At 40.0% G+C, this 22,240-nt stretch overlaps 2 protein-coding genes across 5 annotated transcripts in view; one reads left to right on the top strand and one right to left on the bottom strand.

Moving 5' to 3' along the window:
- The window catches only part of cmss1 (cms1 ribosomal small subunit homolog), a 367,856-nt gene that overhangs the window by 292,368 nt on the left and 53,248 nt on the right, over window positions 1-22,240 (bottom strand). The window lies entirely within an intron of this gene.
- filip1l (filamin A interacting protein 1-like) overlaps window positions 1-22,240 on the top strand; it is a 278,663-nt gene that overhangs the window by 227,833 nt on the left and 28,590 nt on the right. For 2 of the 3 annotated variants that reach the window (XM_072585429.1, XM_072585431.1), the window contains one exon: window positions 11,674-14,437. In XM_072585429.1, coding sequence (XP_072441530.1) covers window positions 11,674-14,437 — 2,764 coding nt within the window. Of the gene's footprint in view, window positions 1-11,673; window positions 14,438-19,253; window positions 21,469-22,240 lie in introns of those variants that run through there. The other variant, XM_072585430.1, reaches the window with a different exon arrangement.

The following is a 22,240-nucleotide window of genomic DNA, read 5'->3' on the forward strand; positions in this document are numbered from 1 at the left end:
CTCTGGAATTCAGCACTTTTGTTCACATCTAGACTGTAACAGTAATGACATCTGGAGCTAAGTGGTCCTGGTAGAACCCAAAATTGGCTCAGCTAGCAGCTGTGCATCAATTTGACTGATGCTTGATTGGGCAATAATTGGTTGGTGTGAATTTATCCTGCTTTCTGTGGACAGAACATGTTTGAGCAATTTAATACGTTGCCAGTTAATGTCAATGTTGAAGCTGTACTGGACAGCTCAGGTAAGGGCACGGCTAATTCTGGATCATGTGTCTTCAATCATATCCTTGTCAAAACCCATAGCTTTTGCTATCTCCACTATCATCAACCATTTTCTGATAACCCATGCAAATTCAAGTTGATCCAAAGTTGTCATATCTGATCATGGGGACTTCAGGAAGAAGCCAAGATGGATCAAAAACTCAACACGTTTGGATGAAGACAGTTGAAAAGGTCATAGTTTTGTCTTTTGTACAGACACATTGGGTTTTGTCATCATTGAGGATGGAGATTTTCATGAAATGTCCTCCTTCTGTTTCCTGTTTACTCAGTACTGGATGTGGCAAGGTTGCAGATCTTTAATTTTGGTCAGGGATAACTTTGATCTGTCTACATGCTATTTCAGCAAGGGATATCCTGTGCAATGAGGTTGCAAATTGATGGAACACACTCTTGCTGTGCTGATGGTCCATAGCACCTCACGGGTGTCTGGTTTTGAATGATTAGTTCCATTCTCAACCTATTCTGCATGATGGCAACATGATGGAGGGTGTTCTCTGTGTGATAACAGAACTTCATTTCTAAATAAACTGTGCAGTGACCACTTCACCGTCAGTGTTTACAGATGTATTTATATAGCACACAATGTAATGAAATATTTCCAAGTTGCTAAACAGAAGTGCAGTCTGCCCACTATGTCCTTCAGGATTTCGCTAGCTTAGTACCTCTTGCATGCTCTGTTCCCTTCATACCTCAATCTGTGCTTCCTAATACTGCAACGGGAACATTGGGTACAAGTTCAATTATAAATGAACTGCAGGAAATTAGCGTAACAGTATTGCTACAGCCAATTGGAACACAGTAACCTTTCGTAAATATAAATAAGTAGAGATGTATTCATTTCAAGGACATATAGAATATATACCCCCAATATATTTAAATTGTCTTTCACAATTATGTTATTTAGGAGAAAGTTTGGTGAATCATTTCTCTTCCTAAATCTCTCTTCTCCTATATGCACTGAACTGTCTGTGAATGAGATATAGTTCCGGGGAACCAGAAGATCATTGGTGCTCTCTTCCAGGTGATTATTCTTCAATATCAACTGAGTAAAAAAGCAGAGTTCCATTTATATAGTGCATTCAACACAACCCGAGGTGTTTACAACCAATTAAAACTGCTGAAACATTGCTACAATTGTAACATGCTGAACACAGCACTACATTTCCACACAAAGAGTGAAATTCAACCCAGTTGGCAGGGGTCTCATCCACGTCCTGGAGAGCTGACGAGAGCCACGTCTGCCTTCTTTGAGGAAGACCCGGCATATTAACTGAAAATCAGGCATTTAGGTGGTCAGCAACATACCTGCCTTGGGATCAAGGAACAAATGTGCAATCCTTCCACTCATCCCTGAGCTGCCACCAGAGACAAACAGCACCTCCTTGCCATCAGTACCTCAAAGAAAGTGGTGGCAGCTGCAAGCAATGTATCCACTGAAGGTCTAAAATCAGCAAGCAACCCAGGCCACAAGCTGAAGGAGGGCAGGTGGGGGGGTCACAATGAGGAGTCACTGAGGAGCAACAGCAGGTGGTAAAAGGCAAGGGATGCTCCTGACAAGGCAGCCCATTCCGAATGCCAGATCAGTTGGCTCCTTCGAGTCTGCTTCCCCATTTAATAAGATCACGGCTGATCTGATTGCAAACTCAAACAGACATTCAGCCTAACCCAATAACTTTTACTTCCTTGCTTAATAAGATCTACCCACCTCTGCCTTAAAAGCATTCAATGATTCCGTTTCCTCAACTCTTCAGGAGGGTTTCAAAGACTCATGATGCTCAGAGGAAATAAAATGTTGCCTAATCTCTATTTTAAAGAGTGACCTGTGGTTCTTGATTCTCCCGAGAGAAGTCTGTCTATCCAACCTGTTACTCATACACAACCCACCCATTCTATGCATCACTCCAGTAAATGTATGAACTGCCTCCAACAATATAAGAAGGCCAGTATTGTGTATGATGTTCCATATGTGATCTCACCAGTGCTGTTGAGAACTCAAGCAGAACCTGTCTACTTCTGCATTAAGGCAGATTGACTACACAGTGAATGCCACCAGTGGCAGGACAAGGCATTTAATTGGGCATTAATTACCTACTTAAAGGCCTCAAATGGCATCAGATAAAGAAAACTGTTCATGAATTATCATGTCCCAGACTCAATCTGGGCAGAGGTAGGAAGCTTATCCAAAGGCACAGGCTTTAAATGGGAGACTCAAAGTCTATAAAGTTCTTTTTTGTGGTTCTGAGACATTCCAAAGTCATGGTTGTCATGTTACGGTTGTATTTATGCATTCTATACAGACAGTGGAACTCAGCCGATTCCATGTACCATTTTCAGACAAATGCAGTTATAATTCAAGTATCATGTACACAGGAGCCACAGAATGACTAAAGCTTCAAGGATGAGTGTACCCGAGAAATAAAGTTCCTAGACATTGATTAGCACACTTGTGTGTCAATAGCTGATGTCAGAGTGAATGGCTATGCACAATGACCAGTGACCACAGCGGCTAGGCAACACACACCAATGCCGAAAACAACCCAGAATGCCACTTGGCAGTTTCATGTGCAACATTTGTGACATAATTTGTCATTCAAAGATTGGCTTGTTTAGCCGTCAGCAAATGTGTGTCACATGAAAACACCTATCTGAAAACAAATGTTAGCTGCATAGGAGAAAGTGAGGACTGCAGATGCTGGAGATCAGAGCTTAAAAAATATGTTGCTGGAAAAGCGCAGCAGGTCAGGCAGCATCAAAGGAACAGGAGAATCGACGTTTCGGGCATAAGCCCTTCTTCAGGAATGAGAAGGGTGTGCCAAGCAGGCTAAGATAAAAGGTAGGGAGGGAGCACTTGGGGGAGGGGCGCTGGGAATACGATAGGTGGAAGGAGGTTAAGGTGAGGGTGAGGGGGCGGAGAGGTCGGGAAGAAGATTGCAGGTCAGAAGGCGTGGGGAGGGAAATATATCCTTGGTGGTGGGGTCTGTTTGGAGGTGGCGGAAATGATGAAGGATGATACAATGTATCTGGAGGTTGGTGGGGTGGTAGGTGAGGACCAGTGGGGTTCTGTCCTGGTGGGGATTGGACGGGCGGGGTTCAAGGGCGGAGGAGCGGGAAGTGGAGGAGATGCGGTGAAGAGCATCGTCAACCACGTCTGAGGGGAAATTGCGGTCTTTGAAGAAGGAGGCAATCTGGGTTGTGCGGTATTGGTTCGGTCCCCTTCTTCAAAGACCGCAATTTCCCCTCAGACGTGGTTGAAGATGCTATCCACCGCATCTCCTCCACTTTCCGCTCCTCCGCCCATGAACCCCGCGCCTCCAATCGCCACCAGGACAGAACCCCACTGGTCCTCACCTACCACCCCACCAACCTCCAGATACATCATATCATCCTTCGTCATTTTCGCCATCTCCAAACAGACCCCACCACCAAGGATATATTTCCCTCCCCACCCCTATCAGCGTTCCGGAAAGACCACTCCCTCCGCGACTCCCTCATCAGATCCACACCCCCCACCAACCCAACCTCCACTCCCGGCACCTTCCCCTGCAACCGCAAGAAATACAAAACTTGCACCCACATCTCCCCCCTCACTTCCCTCCAAGACCCCAAGGGATCCTTCCATATCCGTCAGAAATTCACCTGCACCTCCACACACATCATTTACTGCATCTGCTGCACCCGATGTGGCCTCCTATACAATGGGGAGACAGGCCACCTACTTGCAGAACGTTTCAGAGAACACCTCTGGGACACCCGCACCAACTAACCCAACTGCCCCGTGGCTGAACACTTTAATCCCCCCTCCCACTCCGCCAAGGACATGCAGGTCCTTGGCCTCCTCCATCGCCAGACCATGGCAACACGACGCCTGAAGGAAGAGCGCCTCATCATCCGCCTAGGAACCCTCCAACCACAAGGGATGAATGCAGATTTCTCCAGCTTTCTCATTTCCCATACCCCCACCTTTTCTCAGTCCCAACCTCAGACTCAGCACCACCTTCTTGACCTGCAATCTTCTTCCCGACCTCTCCGCCCCCACCCCCTCTCCGGCCTATCACCCTCACCTTAACCTCCTTCCACCTATTGTATTCCCAAAGCCCCTCCCCCAAGTCCCTCCTCCCTACCTTTTATCTTAGCCTGCTTGGCACACCCTCCTCATTCCTGAAGAAGGGCTTATGCCCGAAACGTTGATTCTCCTGTTCCTTTGATGCTGCCTGACCTGCTGCGCTTTTCCAGCATCACATTTTTTACCTCTAATGTTGGCTGCATATCAATCATCTTTCATAGATGAAAGAATGCCAATGATGATTATCCATATAGAAGGCAAAGAAGAGGTACTCAGACTAGTGATACAGCTGAAGCAAAATGGGAGAAAAAGTTATTTACTTGCTCAGGTAGAAATTCCATTCAATTTATCATCATGTTCAGCAGTAGAAAGGATCACCATCAGTTTGACAATACTATATACATGCTATACTTAGAGATTGTTATAGTAGTTCTACAATCCTATTTTAGGTTAAATATTACCTAATTATCCCTATAAATGCACAATGACAGCACACCATCAATAATAGACTTAATGGCAAAGAAGTGTTAAGATAGTGAATGTATTATGGAATCAGTGCCACTAATAGTATTTTAATCACATTCTCCATCTGAACTATTACAAATAGTACTAAAATAAGCATGACATTGTTCACTGATTGCAATTTCATTCTTACAAAGGCTGAAGTGAAGCATCATTTTATATTTTAGACACAAGGTGAATTTGAAAAGCAATTCTTTGGAGTAATACATTTTTTATTTAAGAATATTTCACACATTAAAAAATAATTTCACACCGAACAGCTATAGAATTTCATCAATAAAGGTTAAAAATTGATTTTTTCATAAACAGCCAGAATTTTTGTAAAAATCTCATATAGTCAGTCAAGAAATTCACTTAACAAAGCAAAACAGCTCAAATCACCAAAGCAACAATCGATCTAATGGGCAATACTTCTTAAATATTATTGTTACATTTCAAGCCAGCCTGCAGAATAATTTATGCCATTGATTGAGATAATTATAGATTTCTTTGCAATAATTCATTTTCACTGAATTGTGACAGCTGCCATCCTAGGTCTGAGTCTATCTTTTTATTTCCCCTCTTTCCCTTCTTCCTTCCTTACCCCTACCATACCTCATTTTTTTCTCTTCTCTCAGTTATTTTACATTCAAAGGCCCAAATTCTTCAACACCCATCTTTTTTCCTGCTTACCTGCCACTACCCCAGATTTTCCTCCCTCCTAAATAATAATGCAGCTTATTGAGATTCCTTCTTTCAGCATCCTCCAAAATGTCCACTGAAACTGTCATCGCATCTTCCTTTAAGCAGCAATGCTAACTGCCTCATCCTGCTTGGTCCTCATTACTCCCATGCCTTTCCAGAATATACGTTTGTTTATGAACAAGGCCCTTCTCCCTTGAGCACACTGTGAATATCCATACTGCGAGCCTGGCCTGGATGGTAATATGGCAGAGGGATGATGATGCTTTTCCTTCTCTGGCTACACATTGACCCCACTTACCGAACTCTAGCTGTTGCATCAGTGTGGATCACACCCTGATCGATCTCCCTACTCATCTGGTCCAGACTTGTTAACTATTTATGACACCAACCTAAAATCTTTGTCAGTGTTACCAGCACAAGTATCACATCAAATTTCTCTGCATGAAAGGGCATTAGAGGCAGGAAACCATATAACCTTTAAAACATACGTGGATGAACACTTGGAATGTTCAAAGCAATAGGCTAAAGTGCTGGACAGTGGGATTGGTGTAGATAGGTCAACACAGACTCAATGGATCGAGGGCCTCTTCTATGCTGTATGACCCGAAAACTCTAAGATAGCCGCTCTGCTTTCCTTCCTCAGCTTTGGCAGCAAGTAATTTCTTTGCCTCAGTGATTTCAGCATTCTTCTTCTACCTGCTCCAAATTCTGAATGTAGGTTTGTTCACTGAGCTGGAAGGTTCATTTCCAGATGTTTCGCCACCCTAGTAGGCAACATCTTCAGTGAAGGGCTGCCATAAAATGATGAAGGACTTTTGCCCAAAACATCGATTTTCCTGCTCCTCGGATGCTGCCTGACCTGCTGTGCTTTTCCAGCACCACGCTAATCTAAATTGTGGTTTCCAGCATCTGCAGTCCTCACTTTTGCCTAACATTTTCAGTGGGCCTCCAGGCAAAGCATTGCTGATAATTCCTTCTTTTTATTTATATGTTTAGGTTTCTTTGGGTTGGTGATGTCATTGGTGACGCTCTGGATTCATTGCTTTTTTCCCCTCTTTACTTCCTGCCCTTCATATGACCACTCCAACCCATATTCACCAATTAGTTCTTGTCATTCTCATATGCCTTGCTCCTCTTATTGTTGATCATCACTGATAAGCAATTTCTAATATTGCTTGTTTCTATATCCATCTCTGGGAGGAGATAAAATCTCCATCAGGTCATCTGTCACACAGTTTCAAATTATTAGCAATGTAATCTTTGTGCCACAATTCTTTATGACATTTGCGTAGCTAATGAGTTGTTAAATCAAACCTTCTGCATTATGTTTGATATTGTCTCCATCAAAACAATAACTTTCTCTCTCATTTGAGTCATTCTTCCTTGCTTGTATCACCACTCCACATTCTTCAGTCTAAAAGACACAGGTTTCAATTTTTATGGCAGACAAATTGTATGACCAGATTTGGCTCTATTTAGTTCAACCATGCCAGCCCTGGTTGTCTCAAACAATGTATTATCAGGTACTGCTCTACATCATTAACACGGTGCATTCTTCAAAGATAATCTGGAAATGTAAACATACACCTCCACTTCCTTTCATCACCAAAAAACATTATTTTAAACCATCCTCTCCTGCCTTCTTCATCCTCACCTCCAAAAGGTCCAGGAAGCTCATGGACTTTTTTTGTCACAAAGTTTGAGATCATGCATTCAGCTGCCGCTGCTCCTTCCTCTTCGCTAATCCACTCAATTTGACCTGCTTAGATGTTCCCCACTGCCCTTGTCCTAGTCTTTCTCCCATTGCATGCAATGCTGTCTATGAGTTGAAGTTGATTGTGGGGCCAACCTTTTGTTCCCTCAATTCTATTTTGACTAAACTATTGACCAGCCAAAGTCTCTTCCTGCAACCTCTATATTCTTAATGGTTCCTGATTCTGAGGTATTATTTACTTCCATTCACCATCTGCTTCAGATCTGCGACCATTTCGCTTTCTCAATACAAAAACACCTCTTTGATACCACCATCATTACAAATGTCCTTGCAAACAAGAGCCCAATTTCCAATCTCCCATTCCTCTCTGTATCCAAGAACTTGCTGTTCCCTCCCATATCTCTACCTCTCTTTCCCACAAGTCAATGCTTGAACCCTCCAATAAAATTGCCAGCCACAGTAATGAAGCTATCTTTATCAAAACCATGAATAACCTTTTTTTTTACTGCAATAAATCATCATTCCTCATCTTCCTAGATGAAGCCTTTGACAAGTTGACCACAGCACACTCCTTTGATACTTCACCTCTCTCATCCAACCAAGTGAACTGTCCTTGCTTGCGTCTATTCTTCTTTAGCAAATCACCTCCTGGGAATCACCTGCGATAGCTTCCCTTGTCATTCTCACATCTTAGTCCTTCTAAGTTCTTACTTACATGTTTTCTTATGCAGCATCATCTGAACATAGTATCATTTCCACATGTGCAATGATACACAACACCAAATTGCATAATCCTTCCACTGCCTCTAAATTATTAGGCTTCTTGTCCAACATTCAGCATTAGAGGAGCAGAAATTTCCTCCAACTAAATATTGGGAAGACATTACCCATTAACTTTGTTCCCTGCCACAAACTCCATTTCCTGACTATCAGCTATAGCCTTCACGGCAACTATATAGGGCTGAATAGATCTGCTCTCAACCTTGGTGCCATATTTAACCTTAAGATGACCTTCTGACCTTATATTCTTGCTATCACTAAGACTGCCTTTATCCATCTCTGTATTGTTACCAGAAGCTGCCTTTTCCTCAGTTCCTCTGCTCCTGGAACATACACCCATGTCTTTACTAACCCGAAACTTCATCAATCCATGCATTGCATGGTTGCTTTCCAATACTCTACCCTCTGAAAAATGTGGTCATCCAAAACCTTGTTTCCTATATTCTAAATTGTATGAAGTCTTGTTCACTCAGTGCCCTTGTGCTTGCTGATTTACAAATTTTTCCTGATTGACCAACTCTTTGATGTTAAAAGCTCATCCTGGTTTCCAGATCCTTCCATAGCATCACCTTTCCCTACTTCTAAGACCTCCCTTAGCTCCCTATAATGCTCCAGGATAGCTGCACTCATTCAATCCTGCCCTCTTGATTACCACAATTTTAAATTCATCCATCACTGCTTGCTCTGCCTTCAACTGCCAAGGCCCTAAGATCTAGAATCCCATTACACATCTCTGCCTCACCACCTCACTTTCTTCTTTCAGACACTCAAAGGCTGGTTCTTTCATCAGGCTTTTGTTCTTCTGTCCAAATATATCCTCAGGTTAATCAGTGCCAAATTTTGTTTGGTAATACTCCTGTGAAACACTGGGGCATATGTTTTGACATTAAACACCTTATATAAACTGTTTCTGTGAATGTCATCACAATGTTATAAATGTTTAATAATGTCACATGCTAATAACTGTGGTCCTCCAAGGGCATTTTCTTTTTCACACTTCACAGTATCATTGTTCAGAAATGTTGTGGTCAGTAATCTTGTATGGGTGTTGCCAATATCACTAATTCTACAATTTTTAAGAATTCTCCATATACAAGTAAACGTTTTGTATGTCTTTGTTTGAGTTGAACAGGCTTAACTAAAATGTACAAGTCAGGGATGTGAATCAAACTTGGGTATCCTTGTTGCTACTACAACATTGTATTGGGTAGGAACATGTTATAACACGTAACAACGTCTATTGTTACTTTGGATGCTTGGGTCTATTGGATAGTCTTGAAAAAGAATATTTATTGCAATTTGCTATATCTGCGCAGGACTGATAAACCACATTCATGACTATTCTTGGATAGTGTGGCTGTCAAGTGTTACTCCACAAGGAACAAAACTCACTTCATCAAAACTGTGATCAACAAGATGAGACACGGGGGTGCATTGATAACACAACTCCCTGAATTCACAAACCACTGGTTTGTTCCATGTGTTGTTGAAAGAGTGCTCAATAAAAACATCCTTCTCAAGAAAAACTTACATTTTTTTTTCAAGATTCTTATGATAGGTCATTGACCTAAAATAATAGCTCCACTCGTCTCTCCACAGATGTAACCAGTACATTCAACATTTTTTAAAATTTTGATTTCAGATTTCCAGAGTCTGCAGTATTTTTCTTTTGCCTTTAAACAGTGCTGGTTAGAATGTAAAATGCCCTAAGACATTTCACGGCTGTATTATCAAGTATTCTGAGCCATGTGTCAAAATGCGAGCAGAGCTGAAACCGGTCAGTTTTCTGGAACATCTTCAAAAGGAAGAAAGAGGTAGAGAGTCAACTAGAGCATTTCAACTTTCTTTCAGCTGAAATCAATAGTACCCTATGTCAAATTCACAGCATTCAGTGTGCCTCCATTCTAGCACATGTCGCAAAAATGTTATAAATCCCTGGTTTAATTTTTTTTCTATTCTTTGTGCTGACTGTGTTAAACACTCTCAGGATCAAAACAATACTACTGTATCAATGCTGAAAATGGATTGAGATGATCATTTAAAACTTCATGGTACCACTAATGCTGCCAGGTGAAGGGCTTTGCTCGAACCAGAACACCCAGATGGACCAGGTTTGCCTGCAATCTGTGAAGGCACCCTGTACACACACAGGCTGCCAGTGTCATGCACAGATTGACAAAATAACTGAAAGTCTAGGTGAGGCTAGAAATTGACAATATAGATCTGAAAAGATCATAGTGCCTTGGGAAAAGGTTACCTGACGATTGAGATGAGGGGTCATTTTCAAAGTGTCCACCAGGTTTTAATCCTCTGCAATGCACTGCACAATGCAAGATAATCAAGAGATGGATTGAACTCAAGCATTTGGGGCCAACCTAATTTTAGAACTTAGCACAACTTGTTTTTCTAAGACAAAATCTGTATTTCTCCATCAACAAAAAAAAATTGGTACATTGTGCATTCACAATTTTGAATATTTCTGTTGATCTCTTTCAAAAAATTGTGAAATTATCAAGTTTTAGTCAAAGAACAGTTCCATTGGTTCTTACATTTGTTATATTGTTCTAGTTTCAATTCAACACGTTGTACAGCACTGCACAAACATCAACTTGACATATCAAAGGACAATTTTCCAGCCCCAAAAATAGGTCCCCCAAATAAGACCACCATTACATGCCATATTTGCATTAGTAATAAGCCTCTGATTTTCACCCTGTAAATGTGTGCTTTACTTGTAACTTTTAACACTTACAAGCAAGTGAAACAGGGTGTGTTGTGAAGAGGTGCAAGAGTTAGAGATACACCCACTCTTTGAAGTAAATGTTAATTAATTTTACAGGTTTCAAAACACTTTGGTTGAGGTTAAAATATTTTTGTACTTTTAAATTTGTTAAATAAACTGTCACATTAATTTAATCTGAATTACTGGTATTATTTTTAATTTATGTTTCAATATTGAGTATTATAATATAAATACCCCTACCCTCACCAGTACATACGTAAACGCCTGTTTTTGAAGCGTTTTATTTGAGGGCTCTGAAATAAACTAATGTGCCGACACCTAAGGTACATGTTTTAAGAGCTAATCACTTTTTTTTTACTAGTATTATCAATGAAAATGTTATTAGAATACAATCGAGCATTGAAGTTTAAATGAAAGCACAAATTTCTGAAAAACTTTGCAGGTCAGTTAGCATCTAAATAGAGAACAGAGGGTCTTCACTTGAAACAATGAATTTTTCTTTCCACAAGTACTGATTGAATTGTTATGCTCCCAACATTTACTATTTTTGATTGATACCCAATTATCTGTAGCTTTTGTTTAAAGTTTATACATTGCTATGGTTTGCTATGATCTGTCTGTACTGCTTGCAAAACAAAGCTTTTCACTGTACTTAGATACACACGATTACAATAAAACAAATCAAAATTGAGCAGTCAATATTGCTTTTGTTTGTGCAACTGGGTGAAAAATTTTGCTGAAGAATTTAGAAGAAAATTATATATTCAAGAAAGAATGAAAAAAGGAATTATGTATCAAAAATTAACGGGGATCCAGTAATTAGGCCACTTAATCTCCCTTAAGTCAAGCTGTTTTTTTCTCATCTCATGTTTTTGTCCCTTTATAGGTTGAAAAAGCTAATTGACCAAGAAAAGGCCTACCAAGTGAAAAAAGATCAAGAAAATGTCAAAAAGATTACTAAGCTAAAGGAAGAGCTTACCAAGCTGAAATCATTTGCATTGGTACTCGTGGATGAACAGCAACGACTTTCAGAGCAGCTTAACCAACAGAATCAAAAGGTTCAAGCTCTATCAGTCACTGCACAGCAAGCTCAGGAGAAATTAACAGTTTCCGAGGAAAAGACAACAGAAGAAGGAAATAAAGTGTTTGCTCTTGAAATTGAGCTGCAAACCCAATCTAGCAGATTTTATCAAGAGCAGGAAACAATAATGGCCAAATTGACCAACGAGGAAAGCCAGAATCGACAGCTTCGACTAAAACTCGCCACACTCAGCCGACAGATAGATGAACTGGAGGAGACTAATAAGTCATTGAAGAAAGCAGAAGAGGAACTGCAGGATTTAAGGGAAAAAATAAACAGAGGGGAATGTGGGAATTCCAGCTTGATGGCAGAAGTGGAAGAGCTACGTAAGCGGGTATTGGAAATGGAAGGAAAGGATGAGGAACTCTTAAAAATGGAGAAGCAGTGCAAGGATCTCAATAGAAAAATAGAAAAGGAAGAAGGCCACAGCAGGAACCTAAAAACTGAAGTAGAGAAATTAAAGAGGAGAATAATGGAATTGGAAAAATTAGAGGATGCATTCAGTAAAAGTAAACAGGAATGTTATGTGCTCAAATGCAATCTGGAAAAAGAGAAGAATTTAACAAAGAAATTGGAAAATGAATTAGAAACCTTAAAAGTGAGAGTCAGGGAACTTGAAGCAATTGAAAACAAGCTGGAGAAAACTGAACTGGCCATGAAGGAGGACCTAAGTAAGCTTAAAACATTAACTGTCATGTTGGTTGATGAAAGAAAAAATATGGCAGAGAAGATGAGACAAACAGAGGATAAATTCCAAAACGCAAATGCCCAACTTCAAATAGAGGAAAATAAAGTTACTGTTGTGACAGAGAAACTAATTGAGGAAAGTAAAAAGGTATTAAAATCCAAAGCAGAATTAGAAGAGAAAACATACAGTTTGACCAAAGAAAGAGATGAGCTTAAAAAGAAGCTAAAAACTGAGGAAGAGCGAGGAAACGATCTTCAGTCCAAGTCTAACCTCTTGAAGAAAAGACTCCAGTCCCTTGAAGCAATAGAAAAGGAGTACCTCAAAAATAAAGGAAAACAAGAGTTTGACAAATCTCCTAAACATATACAACAGGATGATAATAAAGTAAGGGAATTAACTTGTGAGGTTGAAAGGCTAAAGCGCAAATTGAAAGATATGCAGGTTGTAGAAGATGATCTAATGAAGACAGAAGATGATTACGACTCACTGGAGCAAAGGTACTACAATGAACAACAGGAAGTAAAACTATTGTCAGAAGAGCTTGAGGCTGTGAAGAAGGAATTAGCCAGATATAAACTAGCGGAAAAAGCTGAATCAACCAATGAACAAAACCTGTTTGACAAACTCAGTGAGGAACAGGCAAAATCTAGCCATCTAACAAGAGAAGTGGAAGCCCTCAAAGACAAGATTCATGAATATATGGCAACAGAAGACTTACTATGTCATTTTAAAGCAGAACAGACATCACTGCAGAAAAAGCTGACTCAGCAGGAAAACCGAAACAAAGAACTATCAAGAGAAACTGAAAATCTTACCAAAGAACTAGAGAGATACAGACGGTTCAGCAAGAGTCTTAGGCCTGGCATGAATGGCAGGAGATTAAGTGAACTACAACTCTGCTCAAAAGAGATCCAAACTGATGCATTGGATAGTGAACCACCTGATTATAAAAGCCTTATCCCTTTAGAAAAAGCAGTTGTAAATGGAAAGATATGTACAGAAAGTGAAGAAACCGATTTCAATTCTCAACGTGATCAATCCTTGCAAGTGAACTACAATTCATTAACAGTAAATAGTGTCAATAATAAAAAGTCATGGACCCCATGGATGAAGAGCAAGGAATCTTGTGCACAAAATGGAAAAGCTGTAACCAAACAGAACGGAAATTTGGTGCAGCCTGGTGAAATGGTGCTTACTCAGAAGCCAGGCCAGCCTCTTCATATAAAAGTAACACCAGACCATGGGCACAGCACGGCTACTCTTGAAATCACCAGCCCCACTTTAGAAAATTCATTTTCTTACACTAGTACAGCTGTCATCCCCAACTGTGGTGCTCCAAAACAAAGAATAACCATTATACAAAATGCCTCAATAACACCTGTAAAGTCAAAGCCATCAGATGCATACTCCACACCAGAGCGTGCCCTGACACCCCTTTCCCGGACTACAAAGCTAAAATCAAGAACTTCAGATTCATGTGGTTCAATGACTCCAGAAAGGACAATGTCACCGGTACAAATTGTTGCTGTAACTGCAAGCTCACCAGCACAAGCTTTGTCTCCTGAGCCAATGGAAGTTGCTACAGCTCATACGATCTTTAGAGTATCACCTGAAAGAATACAAGGACGTCAGATACAAAAGTCAAATACAAGTCCGAATGTAATTACAACTGAAGACAATAAAATCCATATCCACTTAGGTAATCCCCATATTCAAACAGCTACACCTGTCTCAAGACCAATGAGCCCATGCAGTTCAATCCAGGAGGTCAGGACTCCAGCTATAACTAATGGGACACCAAATAAGTCAACCAGTAAAATCACCAGCAGTATCACTATTACACCAACAACCACTTCTGCCCCACGTCATGCACAAATTACAGTAAGTAATGTCTATGATTAACCTCCCTTCTCCAACCCAAATCCCAGTGAAAATAACAGTGCTCTTATTTTCCATATTAGAAGATACACTTAAATTTACCCGCATCTTCTGTTTTAATTTGAGACTGGTTTGTGCATGTCATGTATAAACCCTGCACCTAATCAACATCCTCCTGGATTTGTGTGTTTACTCAAACTGTGTGTACATATATAACCTGTAACTCCTCAACATGAGAGACTTGTATTAAGCGGTCAATTACCATTTAATCTGCACTGTATTACAATGGAAAACTGTACTTGCTTCGAATATTAAAACAAAAAAAAATCAGATACAAATTGTAATAGAGAAAAACAACTCATGAGTAACAGTAAACACTAGAATGAGTTTGTTGAGTTTCTTTTTGTTTCCTCTTTTGCATGTTTACAAATATATTTCATTAATGGAAGAGGTACTTGAGTTATGCTGTTCTGAAATTGTCTTAAATCATCTATTTCTTTTCTGGAAATGGGTGTTGCTTCAGGTTGTTTCACTCCGGAATCCAAGTTCAGTTGCAGCTGTTGGAATAAACATTTCATCTGCAGACTGAGAATCATATCCAATTCTCAGACCTTGAGAATGTATTGTGGAGTAACAGCACATTGCATAAGAATATTCAACACATTCACCCAAAATTCCTCCCTGCTTTTAAAAGAAAACATTAACCAATTAATTTTAAATGGACCAATGCTGCATTAAAATACCAGAAGAACTTAATACGGTAAGCATTCATATAATTATCACAAAGTAAATTCAATGCTATAGTGATTACCAACACAAAAATGTTCACAATGCAGGATAAACAATATCAGATAAGCAAAAGGACAACTAGTGTGAAACTGAATAAGGAATTAAGTGGCTCAGTTGGAAAGGGCTGTTGAGAGTGAGATTAAAGCACATCATGGGACAGAATGAAGGGAGTGTTTATCACTTAACGTAGGAGAGCTTGGTGCTCTCACAAATTGTACAAAAACTTGAGAAAGTGATACAATTTTCAATATTAACATCTCTCACGTGGTGACAACTTCACAAGATTGATAGCGATTTAAAATTCTGAGACTGAGCAGAGCTGAGTTTGATAACTAGAAAATCCATTAGATTAAAAAAAGGATAAAATTGTACATACTAGAAAATGAAGCTCAATAAGCACAGAATCGCACAAAGGATGTTGTATTAGATAAGCAAACTTATTGGCCAAGAATTTGCTGTAATAATAAAGGTAAGAATGGCAGTGCTCAGTTACTGGGGAAATTTGACAGCAAGTTCTGGCATTCTTGGATTCACAGCAAAAAGCAGAATTTCGGAATCTGTCCGTCAGGGATACAATGTCCCTTCATTGTTACTCCTGTTGAAGCCTTCAAGAACAGAATCATCACCTCTTAGTCTGATTCCTTTCAAAGAAAATTAGTTGCTACAGTCTTTAAAAAAGTGATTAAATTTTATTTGTTTTTGTTTCACCTCTCCTGCAGTTTTATTTGTTTGACCCAACTTTGCTTCCTATTTAAATATAGCTTACACTGGCTGTTTTTACATTTTGCTTTGTCTCAGGATTCTTCAATCTGGTTGATTAGTCTCCCTGAAGTGTCCTAATCAAATACGTTCACAGAAATATTTGCTAGAAATCTTATTTATCACTACATGACTCCCTAAAGCCTGTCTGCAATTTACATGGTACAATTCAGGAGTTTTGATGGAATACTCCCACTTCCCTTGATAAGTGCAACACTCAAGACACTAGACTCCCAGAAGTCAATTGGTACCACATCCACTTTCAGTTCTAAAACTCAATAGCAGCAGTGTGTAATATTTACAAGATTCACTGTAGAAATCCACCAAACCTTCCAAACCAACAATCATGATAATCTAGAACAAGGGCAGCAGATACATTGGAGTAGCACCATCTGCAAGTTCCTCTCCAAACCACTCATCATCTAGATTTGGAAATATATCACTATTTCTTCACAGTCAGTGATCAAAATTATGGAACTCTCTCCCTAACAGCTTTGTGGGCATTTCAACACCAAAACGGATTGCAGCAGTTCAAGTATCTTCTCAAGGGCAACTAGGTATGGGCATTAAATGCTGGCCTAGCCAGTGATATCCACATCGCATGAATGAATAAAAATCCCCTACGGAAGACAAAATTCAAACTAACCTTTTAAAAACAGTAAGTCTGTGCTTTGGAGCCAATTAAAAAAGAGACAGCTACTTTTCAAGATAAATGAGGGGCATAGTTCTTTTGTCGTGGCTGCAAGTGCCACAAAAATTGTGGAAGCTAAAGTGGTTCATTCCTGAAAACGGATGTAGTGATCACAACAAGAGAAAGTGAGGACTGCGGATGATGGAAGTCAGTCGAAAAGGTTGGTGCTGGAAAAGCACAGCAGGTCAGACAGCATCCAAGAAGCAGGAGAGTCACCGTTTCAGGTTGGGACCCTTCATCAGGAGCTAAGTACAAAATCTTAAGAACAAATTAGAAAAATAAAGAAACACAGAAGTTTGAATAGAGCTTGTAAGTGGATCAGAAATGCTCCATGAGGGTTCTTTAGTCACTGGCACATGTCCGATGCCATTTTATGGATATTGGATGTAGATGGATAGTGCCCAGGGAGCATGTGTTGAGATGTTGCTGCCCAATATCCAACGTGAAGGTCCTTCAGAGCAAGCAGTTAGCTAAATTTGCCAGGTACTGCTCTGGTTTCCATATCAAACTCTCCTGACATCCAGCTTGTCTAGTGTGTTTAGTATGACAGAAATCTGAATATCTATGAGGTGAGTTGGACAATTAACAAGACTTTTAATGAGTAATAGTTCCCATTAGTGATCATAATGTGTTATTAATTAATGAGCATTTACTGAATTTCAGGTAGCACGACGCCTTTATGCTGCATGCTTCTGTGAATTATCTCTGCATCCAAACATCAACAACTGTACCATTTACCAACAGGTTCTGGATTAGTGGTGCTGGAAGAGCACAGCAGTTCAGGCAGCATCCAAGGAGCCTGAACTGCTGTGCTCTTCCAGCACCACTAATCCAGAATCTGGTTTCCAGCATCTGCAGTCATTGTCTTTACCTCATTTACCAACAGTGCATGTCAACACATAGTCAATAAGCTAAGTAGTTAGCAATGCTCAAAGCTCTCCTGCATGGCTTAATGTTAGTCTGTACAAAGTTAAAAATCACACAACACCAGGTTATAGTCCAACAGGTTTAATTGGAAGCACACTAGCTTTCGGAGCGATGCTCCTTCATCAGGTGATAGCCTGTTGGACTATAACCTGGTGTTGTGTGATTTTTAACTTTGTACACCGGCATCTCCAAATCATAAAGTTAGTCTGCAACTCTTAAAGGGAAAGGTGTACTATGAGTAGAGAACTTGCTGGGCTTCAGAGTTGAAGGGCCTATGATTTTTGGTCAACAATGAGGAATGACAAATGTTACGACATGGGGTAAACTCTCCTGCTTAATTTAAAACCAACAACACAGAAAAGATTTATCCCGTGCAATAATCTGCGAAAATTTGAGAGACCGAGAACTAGTTAAAGTAAAAATTTACAACTATATTTCTTAAAGTATAAAGAATAATCAACTAACAACTATTTATAATTCTTTACTCTAACCTGTCTGTTCCCTTCCCTTCTCTAACACTAGTTTGATAAAACGCACAATTACAATTTACAAAACAAAACTTCTTATCTCAAAATCAGGCAGCTTTTGTTTTCTCTGAATTCTTCTTAGGGATTTCTAGTTCCCAGGTTACTGATCGATAAATGTACCTTTTAAGAGAGCTATTTTTCAGGCAGTCTTTTTCACATGCTGGGGCTTGGCAGTTCTCTTCTGAACTGTTCAATTTTCCCCAATCTTATACCCCAAAAGCATCAGATTATGTCACTGGCATTTAAGATTGTCAGTACATTAAATTCAAACTGGATTGGAGTTTGGTATTTTTCAGGGTATAATGTAAACTGATTGGCCTAATTTGAATCTGTTTTGTCATTTCCAGGCAACCAGCTAATTGAGTTGTTCGACCAAATGTTACATTATATTTCTTTTCAGAACGCACGTAGTTCTGCTGCTTTTAACTCTCTTAAAAGGTACAGTACACCCACATCTTCATAACATCTCCCACCTTAAGAAGAAATGAACCATCATAATGAAGTGCTGGCTAAATTTTCATTTTCTACTTTTTAAACACCTTACCCTAACACACAGATAACTTTCATCTAAGTTCATCTCCTTCTCATATACCTCTATATATAACATTAAACAAAGACAAATCTCATCTAAACTCTATCAGTTCAATCTGCAATAACGCATCTGTGATTATATTCTTCTGACCCACAACATGTATGATTTTTTAATTTAAAGTCTGTAACATAAGACTCCAATGAAATAGTCTCATCTTCTTGTCTTTAAAGGATTCTAAGAATGTGAGCAGATTGTGATCAGTGTACACAACCGTCTCCGACACATTGTTTGTGACATACACATTAAAACGTTGTAAGGCCAGTTCCAAACTCAATAGTTCCTTTTCGATTGTGGAGTATTTCCTCTGATGGATGTTGATCTTCTTCAAAAAGTAACCAACAAGCAGATCAATCCCATCCTCATCTTTCTGCACGAGTACAGCTCCAACCACTATGTCACTAGCATCGATGGCGACTTTAAAAGGTTTTGAAAAGTTTAGTGTAGCTAAAACTGGATTGGTGGTTAATATGGCTTTCAAATGTCAAATGCCTCCTGACATTGTTCTATCCACTGAAACTTTGTGTTTTTCTTCAGCAAATTGGTTAACGGTGCCATTACACTACTGAAGTTTGGAACAAAATTGCAATAGAATCCACTGAGTCCTAAGAATCAAAGCACCTCTTTCTTCAAGGTTGGTTGCGGAAATTCTTTGATGGTCAGCATCTTTGCGTTCCGTGGGGTCAGTCTTCCGTGACCGATGTTATGTTCCAAGAACGTCACCTCTGCTTTTGCAAATTCCATTTTATTTATGTTTATCTCCAGTTTTGCTTCTCATAGTCATTCAAAGAACTCGGCCAACTGTACCATGTGATCTTTCCAGGGGTTACTAAAGATCACTACATCATCCAAATAGACTGCACAGTTTGTAAACCCAGCTAGAACTACGTCCATGAGTCTTTGAAGTGCAGCAGATGCATTCTTCACTCCAAAGAGCATCACTTTAAACTGATATAGCCCATTTGGGGTTACAAACGCAGAAATTTCTTTTGCTATCTCTCATAAAGGTACCTGCCAGTAAACACATATTCAGTCCAACTTGGTGATGTATCTGGCTTGTCTGACTTTCTCAATACAATCCTCCAATCTAGGAATTAGATGTGAATCTGATTTTATAACGGTGTTGACCTTCCAATAATCCACGCGGAATCATCGAGTCCAGTCCGGTTTGGGAACAAAGACGATTGGTGAACTTCACTCACTCTGGCTTGGTTCAATGATGTCATTGTCAAGCATGGCCTCCACCTCCATCTGAACCTGTCTGGCTTTGAAAGGATTAAGACAATAAGGGTGTTGTTTTATTGGCGAAATATTCCTTCCATCTACTTCTTGTACAATAGCATTAGTCCTCCCCATCTGATTCTTACATATGTCCTTGTAGTGCAGAAACAAATCTTTCACCTGTGTTCAACGCTCCTGAGACAGATAGCTTACTAACCTCTCCCATTCCTCAAGGACTTCTTCATTTTTAAATTTATTTTGAAGCACATCAAAATCCACATCATCTGGATTTGATTCATCACTCTGCAGGGCAGTAACTAACATTTGTTTCTCCAGTTCTTTCTCTCTCGTATAATACGGTTTCAACATGTTCACATGACATACCCGATACCTTTATTAAATAGTTCAAATGATTCAACTTTTTCTCAATTTGATAGGGATCACTAAACCTGGCTTTGAAGGGATCTCCTATCACTGGTGATAGTCTTAACACGTCATCCCCTCAGGAAAGCATCCGAGTCTCTTCAGGTGCTGGTTAGCTAACTCACCTGCTCGATTTAATCTCTCCCTCACTTCTGATACATAATCAAAGTATAAGATCTCTGACTGGTCCTGTCAATTTTTCTTTAATTAATTTCAAAGGGCCTCTCACTTCATGCCCAAATATTAACTCAAAGGGAGTGAACTGAGTAGGTTCATTTGGGGCATCTCTAATTGCAAACAATACGAATGGGATTCCTTTATATCAATCATTCGGGTAGTCCTGACAGTATGCTCTCAACATGGTCGTCAAGGTCTGATGCCACCTTTCTAAAGCTCCCTGGGCTTCAGGATGATCTGCACTGGATTTGATACTCCATAATGGAATTGCTTCCAAAAATCCAGAGGACACATCCATTATGTTTAACAAGAACTGGTTTCTACTTTCAGTTCTCAAGAGGGGACCTACGCAGTCAATTATAACCTGGGTGAAAAGTTCTTCAAATGTGGGAATTGGCAACAGAGGTGCTGGTTTTATTATGGCCTGTGGCTTACCTACTGTTTGGCATGAATGACATGTACAGCAATACTTAACCACATCCTTGTGCATTCCAGACCAATAAAAATGTTTTTGTACCTTAGCCTGAGTCTTCCGTACCCCGAGGTGACCTCCTTCAGGTAGTTCACGTGCTACCCATAACATTTCCTGCCTGTATGCTACCAGCAACACAATCTGATGCACTTCAGTCCATTTCTCCTCTGCACTATCCTGCCATGGTCTCCATTTCCGCCTTAGGATTCTATCTTTCAGATAATAACCCTCCAGAATTTTATCTGCCTCCTTTTCAGAGTACGCATCCACATACTGTATTTTTTATCATCTTGTCTTGCTGTAGCAAGTCCCTTAGCCTTTCAGGAGTAAACACTTCTGTCTGACTCAGGTTTCTCTTGCACCATTACATCAAACAGGGTATCCGCTAACTGAATCTCAACTCCTTCATCTTTCTCTTTTCACTTCATGCTGTAACTTATAATAGTAGGATCTGGTTACCACCATCTGGGAAAATGCCAGGATATTTCTATTATAACTCCTCAGTTTCTTGGTCTTCCTTAGGCTTCTCCAAAACAAGGGGTGTCACTACCACCTTGGATCCTGCCAAATCATTCCCAAGAACAAACTGGATTCCTGAAACTGACACTCTGTCAATGACTCCCACTGTAACTTCCCCAGTCTTAAGTTGGCACTCCAACTTGATCTTACATAGGGGAATGCTCAATTTCTTCCACAAATTACCACACTCTCAGGTAACAGATCAGATCAGAAAGAGTGCATATTCGCTCATCCCTTACTATCAGCGACTGGTTAGATCCTGTATCTCTCAAAAGCATAACTTCTTGTCCTTCTCCCCCTGTTCTTTCTGAGTAAACTTTACCCATAGAGGCAAATTCTTTGTAGAGATCAGGTACTAACTCCATACCCAGCCCCTGCCTAGGCTGTGCACATTCCTGCAGATCCTTGGCTTTTTTGGGGTCTCCTTTACTACCTTCACTAATACCACTGGCTTAGTTTCTTTTACCACATCTTTTCCCACAGTGCCCTCCTTTAACAACCAGCAGTGTGACTTTACATGTCCCACCTTTTGGCAGTGAAAACATATTTCCCCAGTGCCCTTCCGAAGCCACCAGCACTGTAATTTTTCTGTGTCCCACTCCGTTACAGTGAAAACACCTAAGGCCTTTCACCTCCTGTCCACCCTCTTGGGCTTCTTTAACCTGTGGTAAAATCTTACCAGTGCTCTCAACTCTTGGTTACATAGTGTAGG

The sequence above is a fragment of the Chiloscyllium punctatum genome, chromosome 15 (genome assembly GCF_047496795.1).
Source record: "Chiloscyllium punctatum isolate Juve2018m chromosome 15, sChiPun1.3, whole genome shotgun sequence".
Taxonomy (NCBI): Eukaryota; Metazoa; Chordata; class Chondrichthyes; order Orectolobiformes; family Hemiscylliidae; genus Chiloscyllium; species Chiloscyllium punctatum.